Source organism: Bombina bombina, chromosome 1, assembly GCF_027579735.1.
Source record: "Bombina bombina isolate aBomBom1 chromosome 1, aBomBom1.pri, whole genome shotgun sequence".
Classification (NCBI taxonomy): Eukaryota; Metazoa; Chordata; class Amphibia; order Anura; family Bombinatoridae; genus Bombina; species Bombina bombina.
The window spans coordinates 490,475,557-490,500,861 of NC_069499.1; the positions used below are offsets into that span (position 1 = coordinate 490,475,557).

A 25,305-nucleotide genomic window follows, 5' to 3' on the forward strand; every position below is an offset into this window, starting at 1 on the left:
CTGCAGAAATATTCAGTGTGACACTGAAAATAAGAAGCGTGCGAAAGCACTGCATAGAAAATATACCAACTAAGTAAAAAACAAAGATACACACCACTGAATATAGCCCTGGTAGAGTCTCATCATAAGAAACAACACTGTGCTTTTCCGTGATCTCTTTAGAGATCACACCATTACTCCCAGCCATTTCTGCCTCTAACACTACAGACATGACACTCAGTCCCAGAAAAACTGTTTAAAAAATAAATTACAGTGATTCCATACACAAGTGCCCAGCAATAATGCCCAATATAAATACCCACCATGAAGAGATTATATCTTAAAAATCCCCAAGCTACCATTGAGGAAAAAAGAAGAATTAACTCCTTAAGTGCTTGAATCCCTTACCAAAGCAGGAAAAGCACTTACCTTTAGGAGCTTCAGCTGCAGTGCATACAGAGCATCTCAGGTCTGACAGGTTCAGACAACTGCTGACAGGGACCTGGAAAGAAAGGAATAGCCGAGTAACCAACCCTGTTTTTCCATATGTGGGTTAGCTTCTAATGTTGGAGGAGAACAAGGACTACCCTGCTGACCTCCAACTGCTAACAGCTACAACAACTCTTACTCAAGAGGATTACATGGATACAGCATTATCCCAATCCTTGCTTGTAGGGAAACTACCCATTAAAGGATAAAACTCAATTTTCTTCAGACACCATCTTTGCACACCTCCATGATGTACAAAGGCAAAGAATGACTGGGAATTATGGGAAGTGGGAGGGATACTTGTAGCTTTGCTGGGGTGTTCTTTGCCTCCTCCTGGTGGCCAGGAGTTGAATTCCCACTAGTAATTACAATGAATTCTTGGACTCTCCATGCCATTGGAAAGAAATACAATTTACTAAAATCCTATAAAGAATCCTATACAGAAAAAGCAGGATTATGATTTATATTTTCTAGACATCAAGCAAATAAACTTGAAAATGATAAAAAAAACAATCAAAATTTTTGAATCTTACGAATTCATTTTGTTTTGCTGTCACAATTGAAAAGCTGATAAAAAATAAAAATGTGTAATTTACAGACAAAATATGACCATCTACATAAAACTAAAGTCTAGTTGAGTACACAGTACAGTTATGACATCAAAAGTCTTGAGCAATGTCGCCTTTCCCCTTTATTTTGTTGCACAACTGTGACTCTAGGAACATAAACTTATTAACTTTCCTTAGCCTGTAAGAGCACATTCTTGGACAGTAGTCCAGTGGAAGATTTTGCTATGTGCACAACAAGTGTAAGATGTAACATGACATCTGTTGAGGGCTGCAGATTCCTGTTGGTTCTGTTTTCATTTGGATCAGAGTCAATATTTTATAGATATGCAGTTAAAACTACCAAGGAATCTTCCCAGAAAATAACTTTTTCTTGCATTGTTTATGTTACAAAACAACACAGAGGATTCAGAAGGTCCTTTTCCATCATGGTATAAATAAGATGCCAATGGCCCCTTCTCTATTCTGTCTCTCAATATTAATTAAATTATTTTCTGAAATTGTGGCTTCTCTAAGATAAAGTAGTTATTGTGAGATATCCTCCCTATACCATCCTTCTACCTATAATATCTGGAAATCCTGGTGATACAAGTGTTGTTTGGTTTTGTGTGCCATTTTATATTATGCCATATGTACTTTCTTATTATGTGTCTGATGTTCTTTTATTGCTGGTCCATGAAGAGCTAAAAGTAGAATGTATCAGTGGGGGACTCTAGAGGTCAAGATCAAACAGTAAACAATAAATGTTACCAAGGAATCATTTTGCCTGCAGTGTTCCTCTTGGAGATCCAGCTCTCTTGAGTAATTACTAGTAGGCGTGTTCCCCATTGTACAGATATACTGTATATTGTATGCGTGAGCATCCATAATTGCAGTACATATGTTATAAAATTCAGCAGCATCAGCAGATTCACATTTTCTGCTGTATGACCAATATTGCCCCACAAATTCTACATCAGCTCTGTGGTCATAGCCCTGCAAGTAACTCCTCTCTACAATACCAAAGGGATTCTTAATTACTTTTAGCGTTATCTGCAATAAAATTCAACATGAATGATAAGGGGATAAATAAACCTGCAAATTCAAATTCATATATATCGCAAACATATCTCCTCAACTCCTTTTTAGGTGCATTAGGCTAGGAATAAATAATTTTTTTTGAATATTGAATACATAGAAAACATTTTGCATTTAGCTGTCTCAGTGTTAAACTTTTTTAAATTAATTATTATAATGCAATGGGTAAAATGTAATGAACAGATCATTTACAGACTCAAAAAAGGTAGCTATCTGACTACTAGTAAATTATAATCATTAATATACATAGACTATGACTTTAATATGGCCTCATCCCCTAATACCAATACTAAAACACTATCATCTTTCAACCCACTTCCCTCTAAAAGGGACACCTCTAAAAGGGACAGTAAATACCTTGTAATTACAAGACACTTCTGTTGTGTTGCTATAGAAAATATCAGCCAAATCTTAACATTTTTAAAACAAAATAACATCCATTTTACTGCAATTATTTTGTAATAGCTCCACCCACAATTTGCCTTATTTGGAGGAGCCAATCTGCTCTTTAGTGCACAGACAACAAGTTAGTACTGTATAAAGTAAATTGTTTTACAGTTATCTGATAAAGCCACTTAGGGGCGCAAACGAAGAGTGCTTCTACCGCAGGAGGAGGGGGAAGACATGGAGGGGTGGAAAGAACAGGAAGAATGGGTACAAGAGCGCAATCCAAATACAGGAGGTAAACGTAATTAACCTGTCTACACATCTACTCACAGAAGTTGATATTAATGTACCTAACATAGGATTTACATTCTGTCCAACTGAACAGCCTGATCCATTTGAATTACAGATTGACTTAACAAGGTTTTACAGACTATTCAGATGAAAAGCATTTTTTTGTCCGTAAGGTTTTAAATGGCCAACTAAATGAACAGCAAAATGCATTATGTGATCAAACAAATGGACAGCAAAATGTTTTTTACAGAAAAGATTTTGGACATTGGGGACTTTGGGCTGTATAAGAAAAGCATTATTAGCCCTCCTTGTGATAGTCAGGCAGTTGAAACTTACATTAATATAGTAGACCAGGCATGTAGAGATCTATTGGGTAATAATACAGTTAACAAACATTTTGACAAGCATAAAATGAGTAATAATTTAACAAAAAAAGAAATGGAGGCTCTAAAAAATTTACAGAATGACAGATTCATCACCATCATGTCTACAGATAAGGGCGGGCAGTGGTGGTGATGGATATCACAGATTACAAAGCAGAAATTATGCACCAACTAAATGACACTGCTACATATGTGTCAGGCCGCTCCTCCGCTCTGCTGTGACCATTGCCAGGGTCGCAGGCGGTCCTCCTGTTGCTAGGGATGTGGCGGTGTATCTACAGCACGGTGATGACGTCATCACTGCCCCCCCTGTCTTCTGATGCCGGTCCGGATCCCTCCCATAGCGTGAATCTTACCCTATGTAAGTGTCTCAGTTACTCTCACCTGTGCCCAAGTATAGGTGTTACTGTGTGTGCTCCTGGGTGCTTTATTCCTTATATTGCTGGGCTGTTATAATGCTATTGAACTCTGCCTGTCTGACTACTCTGCTTGTTTAACCCCTAAAGTACTGGATTGCTATAACGTTGCAGAACTCTGCCTGTCTGACTACTCTGTCTGCTTAACCTCTGAAGTACTGGGTTGCTATAACGTTGCTGAACTCTGCTTGACTACTCTGCTTGCTTAACCCCTAAAGTACTGGATTGCTATAACGTTGCTGAACTCTGCTTGTCTGACTACTCTGCTTGCTTAACCCCTGAAGTACTGGATTGCTATAACGTTGCTGAACTCTGCCTGTCTGACTTCTCTGCTTGCTTAACCCCTGAAGTACTGGATTGCTATAACATTGCTGAACTCTGCCTGTCTGACTACTCTGCTTGCTTAACCCCTGAAGTACTAGATTGCTATAACGTTGCTGAACTCTGCCTATCTGACTACTCAGCTTGCTTAACCCCTAAAGTACTAGATTGCTATAACGTTGCTGAACTCTGTCAGTCTGACCACTCTGCTTGCTTAACCCCTAAAGTACTAGATTGCTATAACGTTGCTAAACTCTGCATGTCTGAGCATTCTATTGGTTTACCCCTGAACTGTTTTACTGCTGGATTTACTTTGTTGCTGACTCTTGCCTGTTCCTGGTCATTCTATTGGTTTACCCCTGAACTGCTATACTGCCTTCCTGTTGCCGGACTCTGCCTGTCTTGAACATTCTCTGCCTTCATCTTATTGCCGTGAAGGACTACCCTGCCTACCTTGAGTACTGCTTACCTCATTTCATAAACTCTCTCTGTTCTGGGATATTTCCTATCATTCCACTTGACGCCAGGATAAGAAGACTACTGGCCAAGTTTGGTCTTATAGAGGAACATCTCAGGAGTATTACATTATACTTGGGCCATGGACCCAAATGAGGTAGCAAAAGCAGTCTCTCTTCAGGGACAGATGCTGGGAACCTATACGTTGCACTTGCAGAATTTGGATTCTAAACTAGAGGCTATAACCACTATGGTCTCCTCACTGGTTGCAGAGAAGAACGCTTCTCCTGTAGTTACACAGCCGGTCCCTGCTGCTAGTGCTGCACCTCCTTCCCCTGCTCCTGGAAGTATACCCCGGATACCATTGCCTGACAAGTATGATGGTACTACCGACTGTAGGGGTTTTCTCAACCAGTGCAGGCTGCACTTTCACAATGATCCTCACACCTTCCAGTCTCATCAGTCAAAGGTCACTTATATAATTTCTTCATTAAAAGACAAGGCCCTAGCCTGGGTCTCTCCCCTTTTGGAACAGGACGCTCAACTCCTGAACGATGCTGATGCCTTCATTTCTGCATTATCCTCTGTATTTGGGACTCCTGGCTGCGCTTCTGCAGCAGAGTACTCTCTCTTGGATCTCCGCCAGAGCAATAGAACTGTGGAACAATACGCCATTGAGTTTCGCACCTTGGCACTTGAGACCAGTTGGGACAGCAGTGCCCTCAAGGCGGCCTTTAGGAGAGGCTTGCATGAGCGCATCACTTATCGCAACATTTATTCTTCCCTGGATGAATTCATAACACTTTGTATCAAAGGAACCCATGGATCTCTCCTCCCTCAAGCCCACAGAATCTGAAAGACAGAGAAGAAGGAGATTGAGACTGTGTTTCTACTGTGGTTCTAACTCCCACCAACTAAAGAACTGTGATATTCTGCCGGGAAAAGCCAATGCTTAGAGGATACAACTGGGGTACCTCTAAGCATGATCTCTACTAAATCACTTCACTCATCTCGGATCCTGGTACCTGTTACCCTTACCTTTCTTCAGAATTCTGTCCACGCTCACACCTTCATTGATTCAGGGGCAGCTGGAAATTTTCTTGATCACCACTTTATGATTCAGGCAGGGTTGCCTATTTTGCAGAAAAAACAATGTCTCAAAATAACTACTCTGGATGGCACTCCCCTTGGATCAGGGTTAATCCATTTTGAATCAGCACCCCTCACCCTGACTGTGGGAGTCCTTCATACTGAACATTTGCAATTCAATGTCATTCATTCCACAGCACAGCCTGTCATCCTTGGTCTTCCTTGGCTTCGTATACACAATCCACAATTCAACTGGACTGAGGGACAGTTGGCCTCCTGGGGTACATCCTGCTTCCACTCCTGCCTGGCTAAGGTTACTCCTCTGCACCACATTTCCATAGCCAATCTACAGACCCCTTCAAGCCTTCCCTCAGTGTAAGCAGATTTTACAGATGTGTTTGAAAAGAAAGCAGCTGATGTGCTGCCACCTCACCGTCCTTAAGACTGCAAAATTGACCTCTTTCCTGGAGCCCCACTTCCTAAAGGGAGGACGTATCCACTCTCCAAAGCTGAAATCAAGGCCATGAGGATTATAGAAGCCAGCTAAAGGTTTTATTCGCCCTTTCTCTTCTCCTGCCGTGGCTGGCTTCTTTTTCGTCAGTAAGAAGGATGGTGGGCTCAGACCCTGTATCGACTACAGAGCCCTAAACAACATCACTATTGAGTATCGCTATCCTATTCCTTTAATCACTGAACTTTATGATTCGCTCCAAAATGCTTGCTACTTCACTAAGTTAGAACTACGTGGGGCGTACAATCTTTTTCGTATCTTCCCAGGGCATGAATAGAAGACCGCCTTCAACACGAGATCAGGGCATTACGAATACCTCATAATGCCTTTTGGGCTGTGTAATGCCCCTGCAGTCTTCCAAGCATTTGTCAAAGATGTTTTCCATGACCTCCTCAATCGCACTATCATCGTCTATCTGGATGACATCCTTATTTTTTCCTCAACCCTTGATGAACATCATGAACTAGTGAGACAGGTACTTCTCCGCCTCAGAGACAATTCTCTGGTAGCCAAACTGGAGAAATGTGAGTTCTATCAAGTTCAGATCCAGTTCCTTGGCTATGTCATCTCGAAGAAGGTTTTTGCTCACTGCAGTTCTGGAATGGCCTCAACCCACCTCATTAAAGGAACTACAGAGATTTTTGGGGTTCTCCAATCATTCCCGCAAGTTTATAAAAATCTTTTCCCAAATAGTTGCTCCATTCACTGAGTTAACTAAACGAAACAGAGACTAAAAAAATTGGCCTTGGGGATGCCTTTTCTCATCTGAAAAAGCCCTTTTGTTCTGCTCCGCCATCCTGATCCTGACCTGCAGTTTACATTAGAGGTTGACACCTCCGTGATTGGAGCTGGAGCAGTCCTAACCCAAAGGGATTCTTTAACCTCCAAGTTGCACCCTGTAGGCTTTTTCTCCAAACGCTTTACTCCTGCAGAGAGGAATTATGATGTGGGTAATCATGAGCTCTTAGCCATTAAGATGGCCCTGACTGTATGGTGTCATTGGCTAGACGGTACTGCCAATCCCATTCAGATACTCACTGACCACAAGAATCTGATGTACCTAGAGACTGCTCATCAACTCAATCCTCAACAGGCCAGGTGGGCCTTGTTCTTTTCCCGTTTTAACTTTATAGTCTCTTATCTTCCTGGGACCAAGAATAAAAAGGCTGACGCCGATTCCCGTCACTTTCCTCAGTCTAACTACTTTTCTGAAGTTCCTATTGAACACATTATACCCCCCCTTCTGTGTAGTTGCTCAACTTAACACCTCTCTACTTCAAAGACTGCAACGTGCCCAATCTAGAAAGCCTCCTGAAGACCCTGTGGCTCCTGATATCTTTTTTGTACCTCAGAACCTACGCACCCCTGTGCTATCCTGGGCTCATGACAGCAAACTATCAGGATATCCTGGTTTGACAAGAACCTTTAAGCTCCTTTCCCAACATGTATAGTGGCCTACCATTAAGTCTGACTCTCAGGATTATGTTAAAGCCTGCATGACTTGTGCTGCCAATAAAGCCCCTCCCCGATACTTGCCTCATGGCTTACTCCAGCCGTTGTCCATTCCCAAAGAACCATGGACATGTTGACCTCCCCCTTTTTGACCATCATACGGTTATCTCGGTTGTGGTGGATCGATTTTCCAGGCTTGCTCATGTTGTGCCCTTGGTCAAGCTACCTACTGCCCAAGAGTTGTCACATCTATTTCTTCTTCATGTGTTACGCTTTCATGGTATACCTGTAAATATTGTCTCTGATAGAGGACCTCAGTTTGTTTCCACTTTCTGGAAAGCTTTTTGTAAACTGATTGGGACCATTGCATCCTTATCTTCTGGCCATCATCCTCAGACCAATGGTCTGACAGAGAGGACAAATCAATATATCAAAGCCTATGTCAATTCTCAGCATTCCAACTGGTCAGGACTTTTGCCCCTAGCTGAACTGTCAAGGAACACTCATTGGCACTTATCTCTATGATGCTCTCCATTTCAAACAGCAGCAGGGTATCAACCCCGTCTCTTCCCTCTTTCGGCTCAGTCTACGGGAGTTCCTGCTGCTGACAGTCGTTTCACTGACCTTGCTACCCATTGGCAGCGTATACGCTCTCAGTTACGTTCAGCTGTTTCCAGATACAAGAAGCATGCCGACCATCATCGAGCTACTATTCATGCTTTTACTGTTGGTGAGCGAGTCTGGGTCTCTACTCGACATGTTCACTTACGTCAGCCTTGCCACAAATTAGGTCCTCGCTACATCGGTCCTTACAAGGTCCTCAAAAGATTATCTCTTGTTGCCTACAAAGTGGCTTTTCCCAGAGCCCTACACATTCATCCTGTCTTCCACATCTCTCTGCTCAAGCCCTATATCACAAACAGGTTTAACCGACTCAAACCTCCTCCTCCATCACTCTTGGTTCATGGTGAGCCGGAGTATGAGATTGCCAGGATCCTGGACTCCAGGTACAGACAACTCCAATACCTCATGCACTGGAAGGGTTACTCTGTGGCAGATCGTTCCTGGGTTCCTGCCCGTCATGTGCATGCTCCTTCTCTGATCTCCAGGTTTCATGTTGCACATCCCACCAAGCCTATGTAGGGTCCCGGAGGTACCCTTTGAGAAAGGGGCTCTGTCATGCAGCTCCTCCGCTCTGCTGTGGCCGTTGCCATGGACGCAGGCTGTCGTCCTGTTGCTAGGATGACATCATCACCGCCCACCATGTCTTCTGATGCTGGTCCGGATCCCTCCTGTGGCACGAATCCTACCCTATGTAAGTGCCCCAGTCACTCACACCTGTGCCCAAGTATAGGAGTTTTTGTGTGTGCTCCTGGGTGCTGTATATAACATTATTGAACTCTGCCTGTCCGACTACTCTGCTTGCTTAACCCCTAAAGTACTGGATTGCTTTAATGTTGCAGAACTCTGCCTGTCTGACTACTCTGCTTGCTTAACCTCTAAAGTACTGGATGGCTATAACATTGCTGAACTCTGCCTGACTGACCACTCTGCTTGCTTAACCCCTAAAGTACTGGATTGCTACAAGACTGCTGGTTTTCCTTTGTTGCTGACTCCTGCCTGTTCCTGGTCATTCTATTGGTTTACCCCTGAACTGCTATACTGCTGGATTGCCTTCCTGTTGCCGGACTCTGCCTGTCTTGACCATTCTCTGCCTTCATCTTATTGCGGTGAAAGACTACCCTGCCTACCGTGAGTACTGCTTACCTCATTTCATAAACTCACTCTGTTCTGGGATATTTCCTATCATTCCACTTGATGCCAGGATAAGAAGACTACTAGCCAAGTTTGGTCTGATAGAGGAATATCCCACGAGCATTGAAATATGAGGCTTTGAATAGTGATCCTACATCTAAAATCAAAATTCAATTACAAAATCTCTATGTATGACTTTTTATTAATACCTTGCCCCATAATACCTGCCTTTTATGTTGTCCCCAAGGTCCATAAAGACCCTTTAAAACCTCCTGGTCACCCGATTGTGGCCGGTATAGGCTCGGTGTTAAGCCAAGCACCTAAACTCCTTGATTAAGTACTCTCTAAATTAGTTTTATAAGGTAGATTATATATTAGAGACACTGGGGATTTTATCTATAAGATTTCACAATTTGATGAATTGGCGGATGATGTCATCCTTGCTACTTGGGATGTTATTAGTTTATATACAGTCTTCCCCCATCAGGTGGGTGTCTCTAGTATAAGGCATAAACTCAGTGCAAATGGCAAATACAACACTCAGCAATTAGATTACTTTTGTGAACTGTTGGAGTTAATTTTTCAGTGCAATTATTTTGTATTTGATGGGGCCTTCTATTTACAGAAAATAGGGACAGCGATGGGGTCAAATGTGGTCCCATCATATGCATGCCTTGTTATGGATAGTGTGGAGGAAAGAATAGTTTATGATCACCCTTAAAAGTCACTGAATGGCCTGGTACAGCTACTGTACATAGATGATTTGTTCATCTTGTGGCAGGGACCAGAAATTTTGTCACAACAGTTAAAAAAGGATAACTGTTTCTTAAAAATCTGATTTATCTAAAATAGATTTTTTTTGGATACCCTGGTATGTAAAGTGGATAGGAAATTGCTTGCAGACTTGTTTTTTAAACCTACTGATAAAAATACTTTGTTACACAGAAGCAGCTTCCATCCACCTAGGGTATTCAAAAGTGTTCCAAAATCTTAACTTGTGGACAGGATAGTTACTAAATCTAGTCAGAAGTTGGTTAGAGCCCAAGAAATGATACAAAAAATAATTAATAGAGGTTAATTGAGGAAAGAGTTGTTACAGATAGACATTAATACATCTAATCCTAAGGGCAATGGCTAGAAGAGTAAAAAGCTAACATAATTCCATTTCTCAGCACTTATAATACCTAAAGTGATAAAATATTTAAGATCATTAAAAGGAATTGGCACATTCTACATGATGCTTGCTTGATATGAAAGAGTTTAACCAATGCCCCCGAGCATCTTATAGGAAGGGCTTTACAAATGGTAAAAGATTAGTCAGGGCAGAAATTAGGACTGAAAATAGAGTTACTCCATTTTTTGGAAACCCCAAGGATGGCAAATACCCTTGCTTGGGATGTGTACAATGTAATAGTGTAATCAAGGGTGCTGAAATTAGCCACCCTTATACTGGAAATAAATTCAAATAAAGGGATGCTATAAATGTAAGTCCACACATGTAGTGTATGCGCTAACATTTCTGTGTTGTCTCTTATATGTAGGGGAGACCACACAGAGAACAAAGGATAGGATTAGTCAGCATAAGTTAAATATTAGGAACCCTAAAATTACATTTACATGTCCCAGCCCATTCCCAAGAAAAGGGCCGCCAAGTTAATCAGTTGCACTTTATGGTGTTAGATAATGCGCATACAAAATACCAGGGGAGGTAATAGGAATAGGGATTTGCTATATAAAGAAGCCAAATGGATTTGGAAATTGAATTCACTATACTCTAAATGTTTAAATAGAGAATTTGACTTAAAACCCTTTATTTAATTTATTCATTTAATGATCTAAATATTTGTTTACGGTTACCCTGATTTACTAAATTGTTGTTTCTGCATGTCCTTGGTTTGGGTTTTGAAGAAAAAAAAAAAAAAAAGACATGAAGGGGTTACTATATTTTCATGTGTGCAATGAGGTTGGCCCCTCCCCCATGAACCTGAGGGATTAGTTGCTTTTAATTGATGTGTATATAATATAAAAATGTATGTGAATTCATTGCACCGTCAGTTTAACAAAGGGGCAAGATCCCGAAATGTTGCTTGTTTTTTTATGTTTGTGCAGCACACTCTTTATTGAAATATTCTAAACATTTTATACCGTCATCTTAAAGGGACATGAAACCAAAAAAAATTATTTCACGATTCAGATTGAGTATGAAATTTTAAACAACTTTTAAATTTATGTCTATTATCACATTTTCTTCGTTCTCTTGGTAATTTTGTTGAAAAGTAGGGACGTAAGCACAGGAGCACTATATGGCAGTAGTTTTACAAGAATGTTATTCATTTGCAAGAGCACTATATGGCAGCACTATTTATTGCCTTGTTGTGCCCCAGATACCTACCTAGGTATCTTTTCAACAAAGAATACCATGGGAACAAAGCAAATTTGACAACAGAAGAAAATTTGATTATTCTTTTTTAAATTGTTTGCTCTGTCTAAATCACAAAATAAAATTTTTAGTTTTCATATCCTTTTTGGCATGAAATTAATACTATCATCTACTTGTTTTGTGGCCTTACCCACTAAACTTCTTTCAAAGGCTTTAGCATTATCTCTAGAAGCTGGATCTGGAAATAAATACTCAAGAAGTATGTAAAAACTAAAAAAACAAACACTTTATTTTGTATTACTTCTTATAAACATATTTACAACAAATCAAAGGGGGGAAAAAGCAGAACACAATATCATATTACACAATATGTATACAAAAGTTTGCGAGCCATATCTACATTTCCACTGCTCTGAAAAATGAGAGATAAATTGAATGCAATGTCTCTGCGAAGATCTGTTTGATCCTCTTCGATTCCCTAAAAAGGAAAAACACAAAACTCAGTATTTTAGAAATAAGATACTACTATAAATATTCATATTAAAAAATTCAAGAAATTAGATGATTTATAAATTACAAATGTAGAAAGATCCAAAAGGTATGTTAAAATTAGAAATGGGGTGAGCAATTGTAAGGTGTAGCAGTGATATACAAATCCAGCCTTCATTTCCCCTCAGGCCAGAGTAACTACTAAACTAGGTATATCCTACCATTGAACATATTGGGGTGGGATTGGAATGTTTGGAATTAAAGGGACATGAAATTCAAAATTAAACTTTCATAATTTAGATATAGTGAACACTATTCCAATTTACTTTTATGATCAAATCAACCTCTTTCTCTTGGTATCTTTTGTTGAAAGCTCCTTTACCCCACAGCATACCTAGATAGTCTTAAGAGCATCCATGAGTTTTGAGCACCATATGAATAACAGTTAAAACACTGCACGCTCCTGAGTCTACTTTTGTTTACTTTAAAGGACCATTAAATACAATAGAATTTAATAATCAACAAATGCGTAGTAAAAGATAATGCAATAACAATACAATAATAGTCTGAATTCCAGATGAGTAGATTTTTTTTGGCCAAATTTTAAAGTTAATTTTATTTTCACAGCCTTGTTTCATGTGACAGCCATCAGTCAATCACAAACGCATATACGTATATAATACTGTGAACGCTTGCACATGCTCAGTAGGAGCTGGTGCCTCAGAAAGTGTGTATATAAAAAACCCTGTGCACGTTTTGATAATGGAATCACATTGGAAAGTGTTTTTTATAAAAAAAATTTTTTTTCATGTTCTATCTAAATCAGGAAAGATTCATTTTGACTATAGCTGTCAATAAAAGGAGTTTTGTTGTTTCAACAAAGAATATTAAAGGAAATTTTAAAATTCCTAATAGAAGTTAACAGGATTTATTTTTTAAGTTGTACACTATATGAATCATGAAAGTTTATTTTTTTTACTTTCTTGCCTCTTTATACAATTTGAATTATAAGATAACTTCAAAAACATGAACTATGGCATAAAAGAACCTGTACTTGCTGCACTGATAATACTGTGTACCAACGATAAAAATTGGTATTTTTCAAGCTCAGATGGTTTTCTAAGTACATGGCCAATTCCTTAAAAATAACCAGATGCATATTACTTATTACCATGGTAATTAGCTACACTGCAAATGAGTCAGACATCTAGGCAACTAAAACTGGAATTCAAACAGAACATTTAGAGGACTTGCAAAACAATGAAAACATACAGCATGTCTAATGAACCCAGAAGCTTATATATAGATTAAACAGTGTAAGAGCAAATTAATACAGTGTTCATTATCATACATATAGTAGAGGGCTTTTGATTTATAAAAACATCTGAGTTAGAAATACGTCTCCAGGCTGACGGGCATGTCCAGTTACAACTATGGTCATTGACGTCTATGGTAATTGTTTAAAGAGGACATTTTATTATTATTTTACATATACATTATAAATTAAAAGGGATAATGTAGAGGAAAAAACATGTTATAATATAATAGAGCATATAATTTTTTTAACTACTTACCCTGGAATTTTATGTGTTTATGTCATATAATTGGGTAAAGCCCTGCTTGGGAGATGTTGGCCCCAAGCAAGAAATGGATGGTAAGCCAATCAGCAGTGGCAATCACGCAATCAGCCAATCACCGTCTATGTTTCAGCTTCCGAGTGAGGCTTTATCTATGTGTTTAACCCCTTTGTTTGAAATAAAGTTTCACAACATCCACATACAAAATATGTTTAAAAACTTAAATTATGCTTACCAGATAATTTTCTTTTCTTCTGATGGGGAGAGTCCACAGCTGCATTCATTACTTTTGGGAAATACAGAACCTGGCCACCAGGAGGAGCAAAGACACCCTAGCCAAAGGCTTAAATACCTACCCCACTTCCTTCATCCCCCAGTCATTCTGCCGAACAAGGAACAGTAGGAGAAATATCAGGGTGAAAAAAGGTGCCAGAAGAATAAAAACAAAATTTACTGCTGCCCCATAGCAAAAACACAGGCGTGGAGCTGTGGACTCTCACCGTCAGAAGAAAAGAAAATTATCAGGTAAACATAATTTAAGTTTTTCTTCTTAAACGGGGAGAGTCCACAACTGCATTCATTACTTTTGTGAAAACAATACCCAAGCTTAAGAGGACACAGAATGCAAAATGGGCGGGTACAAGAGGAGGCCCATCTGAGGGCACCGAAGCCTGAGATAACCCAAACACCCGACAAAAGGACAGCTTCAGCAGAAGCAGAAGGACCAAAAATGGAAAGGACCAAGTCTGGGCTCCAAGCCCAGAATTAAAGTCACCCCCGACTCAAGGTAAGGGAAACCTCCACATGCTCCCTGAAGGGAAGACGAGATAAGTGTCCAAAAGGACCACCAGATAAACAACTAGGGCAAAAAAGAACAGCTCAAGAGCGCAAAGCAAGGTTAAATAAGGACAAGGTCACGTAGAACGCACCCCACTGACTGAGCAGAGTGAAAGTAATGAAAAAATCCCAGATTCCTATCTGCATGGAGTCCAAGGGACCAAAGTAACGACTTAACCCTTGAACCTAGAGGGACAAGATAGACTCCCTCCCATACACAGAGTGCAAAACCGCACTCAGGATAGAGTGACAGAGGGATAAAAACAAACCCAGGAGCCACTAAAAACAGCACCATACATCTTAAGATGCTCACGATGAGCCACAGGCTTTCCCCTGCACAAGAGTATTAAGCGGACGCAAGTCACCAACACTAGCTAATCCAAAGCTAGTACACTGCACCAGGACTCTCTCAGAGGAAACACAGAAACCCTTGGCAAATTCGGTAGCCTGCAAGTCATAGGCGAGGCTATTGTAACCCATCAAGGAAAGGTGACTCACTGTGAGGAACACATATCCACAGCAGGATTTGAACTTTTGATCTTCAGCCCTTAAGGCATCAAAGCTTACCAAGAAGCCATAGTGGGACACCCTCCCAAGAAAACTAGGTACGTAAAGGATAGTACCCAAAAAAACTGCTGAGAAAGCTACCTACTGGGAGAAGGAAACACTGCAAAGTCTCCCACCTAAGGAAGGCCCATGAAACCTATTGAGGTTATGCAATCGAAGCTCAACAGAGCCGCAGATCCTTGACCCCCATTCCGAGGCAATGGACCCAGCACCGAAGTGACTGGAAATGTCTGAAAGGACAAGGGAAAAGAATTCCCCGAACTACCAAGATCCTCAAAAAGGAAGAGGAGGGGATCCAGACCCCCCAAAAACGAGTTTGGGTTCCAGAACCCAGACCCAGCACCCTTCCCGAAGAGAAGGGACACACTCAAAGGAAGACCCTTTACTGAAAACAGTAATGGCATGTCACCGGAATCCATCCCTTCGCATAATATCCTGCGCAAAAGGCCTGAAGGACCCCACTGAACAGAGGGAGAAAATGACCTCCGGCATCAGGTGGATACTGTGGTATGTCCATCCTCCCCAAAGGGACAGGAACACAAGCATAACAGCTCACCTGCCCACAGGCATGGGGCGTAGAGCTGTAGACAGACAGCAAAAGGTCAATACCGATTGCCATCCGACTACTACAGCCAGCCCAGTAGAAAATTCCAATTCTGCGCGAAGAGGGAGAAAAATCGACAGAAGGGACAAGAGGACTGGGTCGTCCAGGTCCACCTAAGGAAGCTGGACACAGACCAAAATGCCCAATCAAAGATAAAAAAAATAGGACAAGAAACCGGGCACCCGGAGCCTGGCTGCAAAAACTAATAATCCCTGAGGAACCAACGGGTTACCCCATCCGGGGAGGACCCTGCACCACAAGTGATGCAATCACAGGCACATCCAAAGACCTTGGACACTGAACGCTCATGTAAGATTCCCCGAGACAAGAGCTTACCTAAAGGCTCGAGGGACAACACCCACTAAGTCTACGAAAGGGAAAACTTACAAGAGAACAGAGCTCAAAGCCTGGAAAATCTAGCTTGAGAAGATATATAGTCTCCAAAATCCACTCGGGATCAACCTCCCCGGAAAGACCCCACAGCGCTAGGAATATACGAATGAACAAACATCCCAAACTCCTGGCGAGCAACAGAGCAAGCGAAGTCTAAGCAGGGGCAACCGCAGGAAAAAGAGAGACACACAATCTCCAGAACTCTAAAATTATGGGAGCAGATGAGATATCGTAGGGGGGAAGAAAAGAGGCCAAAGAAAGCCCGAGCCTCCAGAACCAGATGACCAGAAAATCATCCCTAAGAAAGGGGAAAATAAAGGGGGCACAAGCAACCTCAACCTTTCAAGGAAGAGGCACCATCGCCAAGGATCCACAAATAACAATCCAAGAAAAAATACCAATAGAGGAGACGAGAAATCGCCACCTAACCTGGTACCCCAGATTTCCAGGGAGTCATCTGGACTTTTAACCCTAAAGGGAAGGAGAAACTCAAGCTCCAGAGCCAAACGACCTCAGGAAACCCCAGAGCAAGCCTTAGCAGAAACCGAGCTCGGAAACCCGCCAGCAAACAGGAATATGAGCCCAATACTCATTGATGTCCCAAAAGGAATAAACGAGGACCAGCCTGAAGTCAAGGGACAAAAGGCCTCCTGTAACATTCAAAACCATAGTAAGCAACTCAGCACCCCAGCCGGACCAGCTAGTTGTAATGGGCACCACATGGTTAATACAGGCTTCCAGGAACAGAAAAACTAGTGTCCGACCAGGACCAGCCTGATACATAGGACACCCTAGAACTGTCCACAGAAAGTCGAAGCGGATGGCTCGGCAGACTTTAAACTCTCTGATTCGAGAGAAAGGAGCACACTAAAGAGGCATTCGGAACATAACTGATGGGCATGGATTACCCGGGCCATCTCAAACTCTTTGCAAGAAGTAGAATCTGAATCAGGGACATCTGTCTCCAAAAAGTCAGAATCCTTCATAACTTGGTGATTGAAATTATGGGTAAAAAATAAACGGCACCTTACACCCTCCAATGGCTGGAGCACTCACCACCTAATATGACCCAGAATACTAGCGAAGCAGACTCTCTCTGTCGCCACATGGTCAGGAATATGGAAATGGAGAATAGAAACGTGACCATGCCCGGTCACAAGGTGCACTGTGCAGGCCAAAGAAAAGCGCCCCAGTCCACAAGGACCGCGCAGCCTGACAGAAAAGGCTGTTATGTTTCAAAATAGCCACAAGGCCAAACAACACTACACATTAGCAGACAGAATCACATAACAAACATGACTAAGAGCCTAGTGCAGGCTTGAAACGTTGTATGTGTTATTGGGACCCAGAATGAAAGAATAAAGGTCTTTTAATGAAGCTGGTGGCTGTAGTTTTTTGAAGTCTATGATTAAAGTCCCCCCTGTTCAATAACTGAACTGAACTGACATGGACTTGAGTGAAGACAGGCAGGCAGCGAAACTCGTCAACACTGATTGCCATGGAGCTGTTAATATGAGTTGGGGTGGTTTTACAGAAAGACTCTCACTGCATCTCCAGACTCTAACTTTCATCCATGCTCTCACTGAGAGGCTGACAGGACTACTTAAAACTCCAGTCCCACCGAAGAGTATGACCCTCTATAAGAGACTAATTGAATCTTCCGACACTTCTCTGTCAACCTCCTGTGACGAAAGGCAAAGAATGACTGAGGGATGAGGGAAGTGGGGGAGGTAGTTAAGCCTTTGGCTGGGGTCTCTTTGCCTCCTCCTGGTGGCCAGGTTCTGTATTTCGCAAAAGTAATGAATGCAGCTGTGGACTCTTCCCGTTTAAGAAGAAAAACAAAGCTATCATTTTGTTAGACCAATTTGCATTATTTTGTAGTCCAAGGACACAGCCACCTAAAGCCTATCATGTCCTTTGCTGTTGCCAATAACAAACAAATAAGCATGTACACAAATCAACTAATCACTGTGCAGCATGTAAGAGGTCATGATTCTGAATTACACAGAATACACTCCAGTCTTTCTGGGAGAGTGGAAAAACTAAAATGTTAAGATAAACAATAAAAGTGCAGTGAAAAGACGCGTCACTATTCCTAATTAAAAAAAGGAATTACCCATAAAAGGCCACATTACAAGTGGAGCAGTATTTAATGCTCCCGCACCGACTTCCCTAGAAGTAAACATTTTGTGCACGTCAGGTAGCACTCGTATTACAAGTTGAAAGTAAACTGTTTTCACACGAGCGCTAACCCGATGCGCGGATATTGAGCGCACGTTAATGTATACCCTCATATAAGTAAATGGAGCAGAAATAGTGGAATAAACACCTAACACACCACTTGCACGCAAACCTGGTCACATATTCTCAAGTGCCGCTAACCTGTCATGAAAATATGAATATTTCACATTTCAATGTTCTTCGCATAGTAGAATATGTTCTAATTATTCATGAATACATATTTCTACATATATCTGATGGTACAATCTCTCTCTCTATATATGTATTTGTGTATCTATGTCTGTAACTACATATATACACACATATATATATATATATATATATATATATATATATATATATATATATATATATATATATATATATATATATATACATAAATACATCTGTAGACACATATATACATACAGTATCCCACAAATGTGAGTACACCACTCACATTTTTGTAAATATTTTATCATATCTTTTCATGTGACAACACTGAAGAAATTACACTTTGCTACAATGTAAAGTAGTGAGTGTACAGCCTGTATAACAGTGTAAATTTGCTGTTCCCTCAAAATAACTCAACACACAGCCATTAATGTCTAAACAAAAGTGAGTACACCCCTAAGTGGAAATGTCCAAATTGGGCCCAAAGTGTCAATATTTTGTGTGGTCACCATTATTTTGCAGCACTGCCTTAATCTTCTTGGGTATGGAGTTCACCTGAGCTTCACAGTTTGCCACTGGAGTCCTCTTCCCCTCCTCCATGACTACATCACGGAGCTAGTGGATGTTAGAGACCTTGCGCTCCCCCACCTTCCGTTTCAGGATTCCCCACAGATGCTCAATAGGGTTTAGGTCTGGAGACATGCTTGCCCAGTCCATCACCTTTACCCTCAGCTTCTTTAGCAAGGCAGTGGTCATCTTGGAGGTGTGTTTGGGGTCGTTATGTTGGAATACTACCCTGCGGCCCAGTCTCCGAAGGGAGGAGATCATGCTCTGCTTCAGTATGTCAGAGTACATGTTGGCATTCATGGTTCCCTCAATACACTGTAGCTCCCCAGTGCCGGCAGCACTCATGCAGGACCAGACCATGACACTCCCACCACCATGCTTGACTGTAGGCAAGACACACTTGTCTTTGTACTCCTAACCTGGTTGCTGCCACACAAGCTTGACACCATCTGAACCAAATAAGTTTATCTTAGTCTCATCGGACCACAGGACATAGTTCCAGTAATCCATGTTCTTAGTCTGCTTGTCTTCAGCAAACTGTTTGCGGGCTTTCTTGTGCATCATCTTTAGAAGAGGCTTCCTTCTGGGAAGACAGCCATGCAGACCAATTTGATGCAGTGTGCGGCGTATGGTCTGAGCACTGACAGGCTGACCCCCCCACCACTTCAACCTCTGCAGCAATGCTGGCAGCACTCATACGTCTATTTCCCAAAGACAACCTCTGAATATGAAGCTGAGCACGTGCACTCAACTTCTTTGGTCAACCATGGTGAGGCCTGTTCTGAGTGGAACCTGTCCTGTGAAACCGCTGTGCCCACCGTCTTGCCCACAGTGCTGAAGCTCAGTTTCAGGGTCTTGGCAATCTTCTTATAGCCTAGGCCATCTTTATGTAGAGCAACAATTCTTCTATTTCAGATCCTCAGAGAGTTCTTTGCCATGATGTGCCATGTTGAACTTCCAGTGACCAGTATGAGAGAGTGTGAGAGCGATAACACAAAATTTAACACACCTGCTCCCCATTCACACCTGAGACCTTGTAACTCTGAGTCAGATGACACTGGGGAAGGAAAATGGCTAATTGTGCCCAATTTGGACATTTCCACTTAGGGGTGTACTCACTTTTGTTGCCAACGGTTTAGACATTAATGGCTGTGTGTTAAGTTATTTTGAGGGAACAGCAAATTTACACTGTTATACAGGCTGTACACTCCCAACTTTACATTGTAGCAAAGTGTAATTTCTTCAATGTTGTCACATGAAAAGACATAATAAAATATTTACAAAAATGTGAGTAGTGTACTCACTTTTGTAGGATACTGTATATCTATACTACATACATATACATATTTAGACATGAATATGTATGCATTTGTAAGATCTTATATCTTTGAGCCCCTATAACTTTTTTGTGCAATATTTTTTTTAAAATATTTTTATCAGATAGTGTTATTATGAGTGTAACTACTTTTGAAAATGTATTTTTAATGTATTTTGTGATTTTTTTTAGTTTTGTGAAAGTTAAGCAGAGCTCTGAGGATGTGCTATCCCGATGTGCATTAAATTCAATTCTTTAGTTTCCAAGTGTTCCCTTATCACATGTATAATTAACAGTATCACACCTGGAATTTTTATTAAATCAAACTAATCCAGTCAATCTTTATAAATATATGTCTATTTATTCTAAGACAATGCCATACTAGAATTGGACATGTATCTCGCACAAGGTCAGCCTTTCCTGACATTTGAGACATTCATCTACGTAGAAATATAGACTTAATATAGGTCTATACTTGATCTGGCCTAGGGAAATGTAGACAATTCCTGGCTGGTAAGACATCTTTGCTAATTTTTGTTTGATCTACCTCTTCTTCTGGCAGAAGTAATGGGGCCTGAAGGATCCAAATCTAGTTGCATGATATCTGTCTATGCTTTTTGTTCTAACTGGGCCAGAATTATGATATCTGGATAATGAAAGATCCATAAGGCTATCCACCCTAAATCTTCAATTAATGAATAAACTCTTTCTCTGTGGCTTTAGATGTATGGCCTGGTGAAATAGGAAATCACACAAATTAGGGACAAATTCTTACTGTAAACCATAGAAACCTGAAGAACATATCTAAAATGGGCAAACACAAGCATGTATCCTTCCAATATAGAAACCATACACTGTTCTCACTGAAGGACAGTAATTATTACACGATTAAATGTGCTGAGTGCTTCATAACCTAATAATTTATGGAACAGAATCCTGTTCCCTACTATGTCACTAAAATATTTTCTGCGCAAAAATCAGACCCACCTTATCCTGCATTATTTGAGGATTACCGTTGCATTTTTAGATTAAATCTTTTTTTTTTTATTAAGCATTTCAGATTAAAATACAAATCACATCAACCATAATAGGCCGGCAACTGGTCATCTGGCCCTTACATGTAAATAACTCAAGTGGAGCATGGGAGTGGTAAGAGTTCAAGATCACTCTATAAAGCTAGCAAGTAGTCTCTATTAGCCCTTGGGCTTAAGTCCATATGTTGCACCGGGTTCCATCTTCTGTGTCTTTATAGGTGTAAGGAAAGTTTTAATGCCCCAGTGGTCCCAAGCTCACCCCCAAGGGCAACCAACATTTTAATAAGGGATAAGATAGTGACCGGTAATATCCGGGAAGGGAAAGAAAGAACTTCCCAATCTGATAATATTGGCCACTCGCAACATCAAAAAATAAAATTAACCTTAGAATAACTAAAAAAAAACAAAAAAAAAAACCTACAACATAAACAAGTCGTTCCATATAAGTACATTTTACTATTTACTATTTGTAAACCTATAGTTGCCACCACATCACGGTCTTGTCCATTCACCTGAAATTGTATGCTTCCACTGCTCTCTCCCATTGCCCCCAGGACTCTATTTCTATGGGTTAGTACCTGTCAATACTGCTCTCTCATTTTCTTGTCTCAGCATCCAATAGTACCATATTTTCTGAAAGGATTCTGTGGTGTTTTGTATCTGTGCAGCTGATTCGTACATACAGAATGTTAATTTAATTCTGGACAAGATTTCCACCCATGTGGGCACACCCGTCTTCCAGTGTTTTGCTATGCTTGTTCTGGTAATGGTGCAGAGTATTCTAATGAAAGCATTAATGTGGTTATTAAGAGTTGGTAACCTGTCGTGTAGGAGAGCCTGCGATATTTCTAGGTTTATGGACTCATCCAGCAACCTACTTAGGAGTCCAGATAGGTTTTTCCAAATATCACTGACCCTCGGGCATTCCCACCACATATGGAGGTAGGTACCCACCTCCCCACACCCTCTGTAACAGAGTCTAGTGCCGTTCCTAACTGAATGAGCTGTCTGAATGGGGGTTAGGTACCACCTAAAAGAAGTCTTAATAATATTCTCCCTAAGGTCTGCACTTAGCAGGTTTTTACATGAGTCATAGAACAGTTTATCCCAATCACTTTGGTCTTTTTCTACTCCCAAATCGGCCTCCCATCTGAGTGCGAGAGCTGACTTAGCTTTAACCTTAGCTGTTTGTAAGTCCATATATATGTGTGAGATTGCATGTTTGGATCTGGTAGAAGTGCAGCTAAGTCTTTCTAAGTTTGTTGTGGGTTGTATAGCTCTCTTGACAATGTAGGCACGAATCACGGATGCTAGTTGCAGATATAAAAACCACTGTAGTGGCAATGGTTCTATTCTTAGACTCAACTGGGCATAAGAAATAGGGGTTCCACTATTTACAAAATCTGCCACTCTATAAAGTCCCTTATTTTCCCATTTGCTTATGGCTGGTCTAAGGTCTGGATTTATCAGGTATTTTAGGGGTTTTTTCAGCGAGTTCTCGGGAAAGATGTTTGCGGTCCCTAGTGTGGAGGTCCACTCCCTTATTGACAATCTAGTAATTGGGGCAATGTGCTTGGCCTCCCCTCCCCCCAGCCCCGGATCCCATATGATATCCTCAGGGGAACTGAGCCCCCCCAATTCAGATTCTAGTATCGGCCAGAGGATGTTTTCATCTCTCCTACCACAAATGGAAATCTGGGCTAGTCTAGATGCCCGATAATAGTCCTGCAAATTAGGTAAGCCCACACCCCCCAGCTGTCTGTGTCGTGTCAGGACCCTAGCCTGAATTCTAGCTTGTTTTTTATCCCTGAGATAACAGTGTAGAGCCGATTGAATAGATTCAAGCTCCTGCATGTTAATCTTTATTGGCAAGACTCTAAATAAGTATAATAGTCTCGGCAATATATTCATTTTAATAGAGGTCAACCTTCCATACCAAGAGAATCTATACGTCCGCCATTTATTAAGGTCCGAACGAATTTTCTTATATAACGGGGTGTAGTTATTGTTGTAAAGAGTAGAAGAGTGGGGAGTCAGATTTATACCAAGGTATTTAATGCTATTCTTGGCCCATTTAAATGCGAAGTTAGTTTCAATAAGTTTAAGAGTGTGTTTTGGGAGGTTAAAGGGGAGGGCTTCACACTTATCTAAATTGATTTTATACCCCGAGATCAAGGAAAACTCTTGTATAGTCTTATATAGATTTGGGAGTGACAGTAGCGGTTTAGTTATTGTCAATAGGATATCATCTGCGAACAGAGTTATCTTGTGATTAAATTTCCCAATCTGAACTCCCGATATGTCTGGGTTGTTTCGGATTGAGGCTGCTAGCGGCTCTATACATAGCGCAAAGAGAAGCGGCGACAAGGGACATCCCTGTCTGGTTCCGTTCAGAATCTTAATGGGTGTGGAGTGGTGTCCGATAGCTCTTATGCATGCAGAAGGATTAGAGTACATATTTTTAAGTGCTACTAGAAAGGGCCCATGTATCCCCCTCCCCTCCAGCATCGTCCACATATATTGCCAGTCCACTCTGTCGAATGCCTTCTCCGCATCCAGTGATAGGAGCAGAGAAGGCACTCCTCTGTCAGTCAGATAGTCCGTTATTACCGTCATTCTTCTTACGTTGTCAGGGGCTTCCCTACCCATAACAAAGCCTACTTGGTCTGGGTGAACCATTGCCGGGATTGTACGTTTCAGTCTATTGGCCATCACCTTAGTCACAATTTTAATGTCCTGGTTGATAAGGGAGATAGGTCTATAGTTGGAACAAAATTTCGGATTCTTCCCTGGTTTAGGTAAGACAACTATTTTAGCTTGGAGTAGTTCTGTAGGAATTTCATGGCCCTCCATGATATGATTTGCAAAGCTAACTAGGTGGGGAACCAGAACCGACTTAAACAGCTTGTAGTACTCCCCAGTAAACCCATCTGGTCCTGGCGCCTTCCCTGGTTTAAGATCTTTAAGGACTGTCAAAATTTCTGCCTGGGTAATCTTAGCGTTTAATGCTTCCCGGTCCTCTTCTGAAACTATGTCCAAGCGTGTGGAGTCTAAAAAGTCCTTCTGTAAGCGTTGTGTATTGTCGTCATAAACTACTTTTTTGCCATCATATAGATTTCCATAGTAATCTGCAAAAGTATCAACAATCTCCTGAGGGTGGGAAGTGAGGAGGCCAGCTCTATTGTGCAGAAGTGCTATTGAAGAGGCCTGTTGTGCATCTCTAATTTTTTTTGCCAAGTATTTATCAGGTTTGTTTGCATACAAAAAATAATTTGTTTTTAGTCTATGTGCCGCCCTAATGGAGTGTTCGTTCAAATATTTTGCTAGGGCCTGTCTTTTTAGTTGTAATGTGTGAAGGGTAGCTGCAGATAGCGACCTTTTGTGGGAACGTTCTAATTCAGCTATCTCAGTATACAGCTGTGACAAGTGCGCCTGTGTTTTCTTATTATATAATGTTTTTTCTTTAATAAGCAATCCACGGATTACTGATTTATGTGCTGCCCAGACTGTTATGGGGTTAGAGGTAGTGTCTAAATTTATATTCCAGTATTCTCCCAACGCCCTAATTATGCTGTTTTTAGTTTGGGGGTTTTGTAGGCAAGCAGGGTCATAAGTCCATGCTCGCACCCTATTTACATCCCTCAACTCTCCCAATTGCACCTGCGTTATAGAGTGGTCCGACCAAACGCATGTATGAATGTTGGCGGCTTTAAGGACCGGTTGTAATATCTGACTGATGAAAATATAATCTAGCTTGGAATATGAATTATGGGCTGCGGAGTAATATGTAGTATCAGTGGTTATGCCATTCTGAGTATTCCAAGTGTCAATCAGAGAATGTGGGTCCAACAAGTCAAGAATATCTTTTGCCATGGACCTCAGTCTCTTCTGTTTCTTAGAGGGTACGTTGGGGGGCCTATAAATTAGATTTTGGAGGTCTAGATTAAAATCACCTGCCAAAATAATACGCATCTTA

At 41.1% G+C, this 25,305-nt stretch overlaps 1 protein-coding gene across 1 annotated transcript in view; it reads right to left on the bottom strand.

Annotated features, from left to right (window-relative positions):
* Positions 1-11,816: 11,816 nt before the first annotated feature.
* Positions 11,817-25,305, bottom strand: part of GTF3C3 (general transcription factor IIIC subunit 3) — a 209,707-nt gene continuing 196,218 nt past the window's right edge. Inside the window, exon 19 of the mRNA XM_053698555.1 lies at positions 11,817-12,030. Within this exon, the coding sequence (XP_053554530.1) occupies positions 11,908-12,030 (123 nt within the window). The 3' untranslated portion in view covers positions 11,817-11,907. The remainder of the gene's footprint in view (positions 12,031-25,305) is intronic.